General features: G+C 31.9%; 1 protein-coding gene across 5 annotated transcripts; it reads right to left on the bottom strand.

The window, feature by feature from the left end:
• Positions 1 to 1,017: 1,017 nt before the first annotated feature.
• Positions 1,018 to 9,107, bottom strand: LOC7490504 (oxysterol-binding protein-related protein 4B). Of its 5 annotated transcripts, none has more exons than XM_024590761.2 (7): positions 8,858 to 9,107; positions 5,723 to 5,851; positions 2,646 to 2,891; positions 2,454 to 2,550; positions 2,063 to 2,348; positions 1,835 to 1,937; positions 1,018 to 1,524 (listed from the first exon to the last, which is right to left on the bottom strand). In XM_024590761.2, the coding sequence occupies exons 1-7, from the start codon at positions 8,858 to 8,860 to the stop codon at positions 1,270 to 1,272; spliced, it is 1,119 nt and encodes a 372-aa protein (XP_024446529.1). In that variant the 5' UTR covers positions 8,861 to 9,107; the 3' UTR covers positions 1,018 to 1,269. The 5 variants fall into 5 exon arrangements, with proteins under 5 accessions (XP_024446529.1, XP_024446528.1, XP_024446526.1 ...); XM_024590760.2 differs by having other exon boundaries at positions 5,723 to 5,878; positions 8,858 to 9,106; XM_024590758.2 differs by lacking the exon at positions 8,858 to 9,107 and adding an exon at positions 8,688 to 8,823 and having other exon boundaries at positions 5,723 to 5,878.
• Between the last annotated feature and the right edge of the window lie 224 nt (positions 9,108 to 9,331).

Here is a 9,331-nt window from a genome sequence, read left to right as displayed (position 1 = left end):
CGATGTGAATATACAGGCACACAAATGGTGCCTAGCCTGCTTTTAATCTTTTTCATTTATATTGCATTCTAACCCTCATCATTTCAATTTCCTGATTGTATTGCTATTCCAAATTCTGAAAGTGTTGGGAAGATCATCAACATCGGAGACTCAATTGGACGTATATGCATGAGAGTTTACAGATCCGAATAAACAAATACTTGCCACCATTAGTCTAGCTCCGATACCACTTGTTAGGGAGGGAGATATATGTTGGGGAATCACTCGAGACTGCACGCATAAAGGTTTACATACATAACATTTAACCCAACAATCGACTGTGAATCTATATACCACCCACCTTCTTGTTCCTTTTCAGTTTAAGATTTTTATCATCTGTAGTTTCTGGGGTTAGTGTAATATGATAATATTACAATCATGTATACAAAAGTTCTAAGCAGACTTGTTATGCTTCTTTGATCAAGAACAGCAGCTTAATTTTCAGGGTCTATATTGCTCGGACTCGAGATCTATATCAGATATGGGGGCGTAACCGACATGCATACCTATGTTTTCGAATCTTTCCATTTAATTGGAGTCTCCGTGTGTCTATAGATCTATATCTGATACGGGTACTCTGTAAGGCAAAATGAAGGACGTCAAAGCAACATAGGTTAGGACGACTGGTGAGTATGGTTTGAAAGAAAGCGGGGTAGGTGATTAAACGTGGCTTGACCGAATCCTGAAAATTCAGTTCTGCCTTGGTGATAGAGGATCTAGCTGTAGGATTAACCAGAACATTCGTTTCGAAACTAGTCATCTGATCCTGTAACTAGATACATAGTTCGGGTTGCCTGAAAATTGTTTCTCTTATTGGTGGAAGCTGAAACGCATAGCTGAATGGCTAGCCAAGGAAACTAGTTGCCATCAATGGTCACTAAGAACCAGGTTTTGCACTAATCTCTGTAGTATTGTGGACGCGAAAAGGGAAGGACCGCGAATTTTTCAGGAAAATGCTTAAAAGAAAACAGCTTCTCGTTGCAAAATACCCAGTAATCACATAATTTATTTGCTGTTTTGGTTAAGGATGATGAAGTACTGTAATCAATGAAGCTCAAACCTTGTTTACAGGAAGGTTCTCCAGCTACTAACGGAAGTATAGAACCTTCCTTTCTTTGCTGATAATAGAATAATCGCATGAACAAACCAAGAGAAGGCACTTAAAACCTGATAAACCACATAAATGTTGTTCATTGTAAACTGCGCTAGATTATCACAAATCAAAGAATATTAAAGAGGGACAACAATGGGGGCTGGTGGGACTCTTTCTTGAATAGGTGAGCAGTCCCAACCATCTTCTTTGCTATCAGATACAGTGAAATGATTAGGAACCCAAGTTTCTCCCTTTGATACCCTCTCTTTAGCAAGTTTTCTCTGGTTATCCTCAACTGTGCTCTTTGCTTCTCTTGCCTTCGTCCAGTTTTTGCTCAGTATGCCTTTGCTCACCTCACTCCACACTGCAGTTGATTCAGTTGGCCAAATTCCCTTACAAAACAAGAAACCAGCGGGATGCAAGCATCATAAACCAAGTCATGTATCCTTGCATGCACATTACAGATACAAATCAGAATATATTGAAACTCTCAACACAGCAGAATAGCCTTTTTGCAGCAAGACAATGTATTGATTGCTACAGAGAGAAATCTATCTGCCACGGTGAAACAAAGAACTCAACCTTCTGAGTCTAAATCAGGATTTTGGTGGTCATATAGAAGAGTCATTTCTGAAAGTCTCTTAATAAGAAGCACAACAAAAAAAATATCAAGCGACCGATAAGTATAAACTATGAAGCTACCTGCAGATCCTTGACTATAGGAGTCTTGAGCTCAGAGAACACTTCCTTTGCATCATATATAATTGTCTCCTTGCCACTATTAATGTCCTTGGCTTTGACAATACTGGATTCAGTAAGTGATTTCAGTAAGAATCTTTCAGTGAGATTAACACTAATCTTAAACTATTTACACGCATAATGATTCTAGAAGAAGTTTGTTTCTGTGTGCATGAGTGAATATACATCTACCTGCTCCAGTATCCTTCAACCTCATAAAGGGTCTTCATAGATGAAGACTGGTAGATCTTTCCTTTAACGCGATGCTCTCCTCTACGTCCTAGTAAAGAACTGGTAATGTAGCATAACTCAGCTTCAAGACCAGTCTCCTGGCAAGAAATTTTTACCTTGCCAATCCAATCAACCCGAGGTGGAAGAAATCTGATCATGAGCTTTGGTGAATTCATCATATAAGTTTCTCCATGATTCAGGAGTTTAAGTTGCCTTTTTCCAAGCACTTCAGCTTCTACTCTTGTGCCTTTACAATCAATGAAAAATAAAACCAAGTTGCTAAATCATTAAGAAAACCAAAATCCATGTTACCTAAAAGCAAGCTAAAGCAGTTTGGGAAAAGTAGTCCTACCATAGAATTTTGGAACAGGTTGTTGGCACCAAATCAGCTCAATATTTTCTTTCTCGTCCGTCGCGTGGAGGGCTGAAACTGGTGGATGATGGGACACCTGAAACCATGAATTAAAAGAATCCAATCATATGATATAATACCCCCTCTGTTGTAGAGTCCAAGCCCATCGGATCTCACGAGAATTTTAAGTACCTGTTCAAGTAGAACATTGAGGCTTCCTCTGGAAACATGGTGAGTCTCTCCAAGAATGGGGTTGTAAGGGGCAACACCAAAAGAGGGAGAACGTGTAGTAGATATGCTCCATGCTACAACAGAGGTGAATCTGTCCAGTGAGTTCTCAGCATTGTTGCACTGCTGCAACAGATTTTTGCTGAAGCAGTAGGCTGATTCACCAAAACATTGGAGCTGGGACTTTGGAATGTTGAATAGAGGTGGAAGCTGAACTTGGCAAAATGAACACAATTATCAGTACTTTGGTCCAAAAGAATGTGTTACATTAAATTAATACTCCTGTAATTAATAAAGATGAGGTATGAGACAACAATGGGTAAACTTCAATTTTGCAGCTATAGATTCATCAATGTTCCACTTCTAACCTCTTAGTTTAAAATTCACAATATTACGTTTCTAATTTTCAAAAAGTTCTGATGTTACTTCTAACCGGTAAGGTAGTGTTTGACATTGTAGTAATAGTTGCTTCTTAAAGTACTTTTCACTTAAAAATGCATTAAAATAATTTTTTATTTTTTAAAATTTATTTTTGACATTAACACATCAAAACAATTCAAAAATATAAAAAAAATTATTTGAATTAAAATTTATTTTTTAAAAAAAGTGCAGTCATGCCACAATACTAGGACCTAAATAGCCTACTTTTTAAATTTGGTTTCTGAGGTTTTATATAGGTTTCTAAATGTTTTTGTAAGAAAATTATGACTTATATATGGACTTGAGAGGGAAAAAAGAGAGAAAAGTAAAAAATAAATAAAAATATGAAAAATTTAGATTTTTGTTATTTAGTTAGTGGTAAAGGATAAAATTGAAACTTTCTAAAAAAATATAAAGATAAAATTAAAAAAATTTAAACTACAGGGACAAAAGTGAAATATTGATAAATCTACGAGGGTAAATAAATAGTTTACCCAATAATACTTCTGTGTTTGGTTATTATTTAATGATATAAGGTATAAATACATAAAGGAAAAAAATATGATTGGATGGAGGAATGGAGTCGAAGACATAACAATAAATATATTTTTATAACAACTTAGAGCAAATTTATATCATTTCAAACAAAAATTCAAGAGAACATGAAGACAAGGATTGTAAAAACTGAAAACAAAAATATTGTTTCAATGTTCATAGCAAATTCAAAAAAACAAAAAAAAGTATAGGTCAGCCACAATTCATATGAACAATGAATCTCCTGCCAAGTTTTTTTTAAAAAATAAAATTAAAAAATCATTTTATGATTTTATTATATGAAATTAAACTCCAAATTAAAACACAGAGAAAATACATGTCTCACCCTAAATTTGCAACAATTTTTATTTTGTTCAAAAATTATTTTGTTTATTTTTCAATATCTTAGTTAGAGAGAAAGGAGAGAAAGTTGCTTAAAAACTACGAAAGAGAGAGAAAATGGTTGGTTGTCGCGATACCAAAAACAAAAATGATCAAACTTGGTGTCAATAGATTCCGTTCGACGAGGAAAGTTTGATGGTGGTGGCTTTTGTTGACCTATGGGTCACATATTAATATTTATAATATCTTGTATTTTGATTATAACAATTAAATGAAAAATAGACTAATGGTATGCTTGAATGAGATTAAGTTTAAACAGGTTTTATATAAAGATCACATCAACAAACATATGGAATTTAATAAATAAATTCATCAATAAGTCTAAGATGCAAAGCAAGTGAAGGCTTAGCTATTAAGGATTCATTGTAGAGCTTATTGTTAAATCTTTATATTTTACACAATAGCAAACTAAAATGAACTCACAAACTTCACATTGCATGCATAACTAGAATTGATAACATTTAATCGATTCAAGTTTCACCAGGTTTGAAACTGTCAAAACTGGTTTTTAAGCTGAACCGGTTAACTGTTTGGGCATCCCAAATGAATAGGCCGACCGATGTTCGTCCATGATAAACACTTGGAAATTTTGCAGGAACTAGTTGACCAAATGATATGTTCATTTGAACCAGTCGACCGCTTTAGGCATCAAAGACATTCTAACGGCTAGTTTCTTTTGGAAACATATATATAGCTCTCTTTAATGCAAAATTAAGATTAGATTATGAATATACATGTACATGATATAGAAGCTATTCCAAAAAAAAAAAAAAAACCAACTAGAAATCATGAATTCTAACATACTCTAAGTTGTGTTGAATTAAACCTTTATATTCTTGCACAGGAATATAAAATCTTGCATTCATTACATTTATTCAACTTCAATCATCTTAAGTGCTATTGATTGAGCTATGGAGATTTATATAATATTTTCTCAAACAAATTAAGTGATTTATATAATATTTTCATTTTAATCCCTAAATAATGATTTTTTCTCAAATACAGTCTAAGAAAGTTTCTAGTCTTTACTCTATTGTCGGCAATGATTCAAAGTTTTGCTACATCATCAATATTGGCACCGCATGCACGTTAATAATTGTTTGGTTGCTGGGCCTTCAAGCCCATTCCCAACTCATTTTCTAGGAAAATAATCAATATTTACCAAATTTATTTAGTTTATTCTAATTTTTATCATGAGTTAATGAGAAAATAAAGGTATTTTGTAATCATGGTTTCACAGTAATTATGGTTATTAAATTCAATCTAGTTTCTCAAATTAATTCAAGAAACTTGAAATTCAAAGCATGACTCGACAAAGTTTATAACTAAAATAAATAAAATATTAATTGACGAAACTCATTCAACTTAGGCAAACTCAATCTAAATTAATTCTAGTAAAATTATGGTTTTCATTTAAAAAAAAAGAAGAAGAAGTTTTACTCAAGTTGATGCAATGACTCGTGACCATTTTCGAAATCAATTTTCGGATTAAATCAGACAACTATAATACTTAGGCGCGTGGTGTTGCAATGATCTACAAGTAACAATTAAGAACCAAAATATCAGAGCATAAATAATTAAAATATTTTTCATGAATTAAAATAATGGGGAAAAAATAAACCGCGTAAGAAAATTGTGGAAGATTTGTTTTATAATAGCAGGAAATGAGAGAAAATCTGACTTGCCTGGAAGTTGGTGAGATCCGATCCTGGCCGTATATTTCTAATCAGGCTTAACATGCGTTGGACAAGATTAGGAGCCTTGTAATCAGCCGCCACATCTCCATCCACTGATAAAGGTTTAGTAAGGACAACCTGGATATTATCATTGCCTTCAGAGACCTGTAAATGTTATCCACCCCCACTAATCACTCAAATAATAAAGATTATGCCACTAAAATTTATTTAAAAAATCACATTTATTAAACTCCACTTAGCCACTATCTTAATCTTGGTGTGTTTAGCAACATGATAAAAATTGTATTTTCATAATTTTTTAATGTTTTAAGATCTTTTTGATGTGTTGGTGTTAAAAATAATTTTTAAAAAATAAAAAATATTATTTTAATATATTTATAAAAGAAAAGTACTTTAAACTGCAACCGCTACCATATTCACAAACACATCCCTAAAATCCTACTAGCCCAATACATGATATGGGTTATAATTTAAAAAAATAAATTAAAATTGACTAAATTTATCCCATTAATTTATAACCCGATTCTTGAAAAAGGTCTTAAACTAACTGGATTTAATAACTTAAAAGAAAAAAAATCGAGAATAATGGTTAATTAACTAAACAAGTTATATTTTAAATTACTTACAGAATATAATAGTTGTTTTATTGATTATAATTTCTTTGATTTGGTCCAATTCATACTCATTCGATACAAGAAACAGAAAGTCAATATATTTTTCCTTGTACTCTCTGAGCAAGAAAAGGGAATAATGAGTGTTTGACTGGCTGTGGTGCTTACATCCATGATGCTTATCTTAATGATATTTCATAATGTTTTTTTCATTTTATTTATAATTTTTTATTTATTTATTAAGCATGAGAGTTCATGACATCTCGATCAGTAATCTAATCGTTGAATAATTAAGATTTGAACTGCTTTTAAGATTAAGAAATTAAATAAAAAAAAAAAAAAAGGTTTCTAGCAAGGAAAATTGCTTCCATGCTTGACACTTAACACAAGCAAGAGAGAAAACACTTGACGTAAAGAAAAGACTCCATTCATGCACCAAAGTAATCTTCGGGCAGAAGCAAAGAAAAGGTATTAAAGAAAAAAAAAGAAGATTTGCTTTCTGAAAATGATCTTATGGCACCGAAATCTTTAGCAGCAGATCCTTAATTTGTGCACGAAAGGGAAGGAAAAAGTTTGGTGATTTCATTGCTAACATTTTGAAAATGTTGACCATCTTTCTTAATTAAATTTAAAATCCATTCTTAGCCACCCAATTAAGAATTTAAAATTAGAAATATTCTATAATTAAGCAAAAGTGATGGTGTAGCCAACATGAGCTTTCTAAGTTGGCTGCAAAAGGCAAGTAAATTAAGCAACATGAAAGACTAATTCATCAAATCAACAATGTTTATATATATATATATATATATATATATATATATATATATATATATATATATATATATATAGTCGAGGGGAAAAAATACTAAAAATAAGACAATAAGGTTATTTATCAACAAAATACTAAGGTGAAACCTCAATTTAATCTCTAGCCTCTATATTTATTCTCAATTAAATCTAAATCTGAATATTTTAGATATATTTTAATTAGATTTATTTTTTTCAATGTTCAACCCCTTGATGTGCAAATGTATGCTATAAAATGACGCTTTTTTAAGGGGAAAAGGAAAAACAAAGTAATTAATATAAATTGATAAAAAAAACCCAAATAATAAACATAATACTAATCATGTGAAAATATCCAAAAAGGGTGTACTAATGTTATAATGAACATGGAATTATGCTATTTTTGGCTCTGTTTTTGTTTCTTTTGGCAGGCCAAAAACGACTAGCATATTAATTGCAGGCAGACAGATTCCAGGACAAATGACAATTAACAAGGGGAGAAGTGTACGGATGACAAGTTCTAAGAATTAAAAAAACAACATCATCATTGAATTTTACATATAAAATTGCATCTCAAAATCACAGAAGTACCAGAACTAAAAATAATTGCGTTTTTGGCTGAAAAATTGCAACTATGCCAGGAATACCTTTCCTTTTCTTAGAGAAATTAATGAAGCTATTTTAATTTGTGGTGCGAGTGTGGGAGAGGATTTATTGGTGAAGTCATAATCTAATTATAGGCATGCATCTATCATCAAGAGGTTTAACTTACCAGAAGAAATTAATATATTAAATATTTTTTCATCCATTAAGCATAACTTTCAGCCTATATGAGAAACGTTAAAAACATTACAGTGCGGTATTGTATTTTCAACTACATTTTAAAAATATATTTATTTTAAAAGAAATATTAAATTAATATTTTTTGATAATTTTAATATGCTAATATTAAAAATAAAAAAATTAATGTATTTATAAATAAAAAAAGCACTCTACATCGAAATAACAAACACGCAAATATTATACATTGAATTTTGCAGCAAGATTATTAATTCCAAGTCAATAACATGGCCAATTAATTTTAAAAACATCAAACGGGTTGATGGGATAAGTTAGCTACCACCTCGATTATTTTTAATCCAATCTAGGCCAAGTCTTCAGTAGAATAGATTCTGGGTTGTCACTGGCCAAACCAGGTTTAATAATAATTTTCTCTAAATATGCCGGTGGGAGAGAGAAAAATAAAATCAAAGAAAAAATTATAATATGTCAAAGATTGATTAACCTTGTTAATCATACATGATGCATAATAAAATAACAATTTATTTCATACAAGTGTAGTAATAAAATATTTGCTATTCCTGGGTAGTAGCAACCTTCGAGGCATATTTCTCTACATTTGTATCGAAGAACTATAAAAAAAAGTAGAAAGATGCCAAAATAGTCTAAGCATGACAACTAGTAAAGCTTTCACAGGAATCAATACCATCTTGCACACGGAAATATAGAGCCACCGGAAAACTACTTTTGCCTATTGAAAAACAGCTTGTACTCACCGGAAAACAGCTCTTTTTTTCCTTGACAAAACATGGGAATAGCCCACAAGAAAGCTTCTTGAAATAGCTAGGGGAGGCAATACAAATAAGCGGGTTTGGTATACCTTGACCCACCATGCATGATCATATGAAAAGTAAATTTTCACAGAGAAGATTTGATGTGTACGTACCATTTGATGGGAGAGAAGACTGGTGAGAGGCTTGGTTCTACAGAGAAGCGACGATGGTGGACACGTTCTTCTGCTCGGAGAGAGAGGGAGGGAGGGGGGAGATTGAAGTGGAAAGAGCTATGACGGAGTGCTTTCTTGCAAAGTAAAATGGTGTTTTTATAGGGTTCGGGTACCAACACAGAAAGATTAGGACTTAGGAGAGGGTGTTGGTGTGTTTATTGTCAAGATCGCTTGATTAATTAGAGTATGATTTAATTAATGATATATTTAAATAGGAAAGGATGGATGGTATTTAAAAATGATTGATAACTTTTTGGAATTTGTATTTGGAAGTTTCAAGTTCAACTTGTAAAATATATCAAAAATATGGAGGAATTTAATCTTGTTGTCTAACCCAAAGATGTTAAGGAAGTGTTTGGAGATAATTATTTCAGAAAAAAGAAAAAAATATATATAGCTACTTAATTGTGAAGA

The sequence above is a fragment of the Populus trichocarpa genome, chromosome 18 (genome assembly GCF_000002775.5).
Source record: "Populus trichocarpa isolate Nisqually-1 chromosome 18, P.trichocarpa_v4.1, whole genome shotgun sequence".
Taxonomy (NCBI): Eukaryota; Viridiplantae; Streptophyta; class Magnoliopsida; order Malpighiales; family Salicaceae; genus Populus; species Populus trichocarpa.
The sequence above is the reverse complement of the archived record's forward strand: the minus strand, read 5'-3'. Positions and strand labels throughout refer to the sequence as shown.

What these genes read in the sequence shown, in the direction of transcription:
- LOC7490504 (XM_024590758.2), bottom strand. Translation starts at nt 8,804, where the DNA reads ATGGTGGGTCAAGGTATACCAAACCCGCTTATTTGTATTGCCTCCCCT. An exon ending in CGGATCTCACCAACTTCCAG is followed by an intron (nt 2,892 to 5,722) that starts GCAAGTCAGATT and finishes TGCCAAGTTCAG; the next exon opens with CTTCCACCTCTATTCAACAT. An exon ending in GTTGAAGGATACTGGAGCAG is followed by an intron (nt 1,938 to 2,062) that starts GTAGATGTATAT and finishes TACTGAATCCAG; the next exon opens with TATTGTCAAAGCCAAGGACA.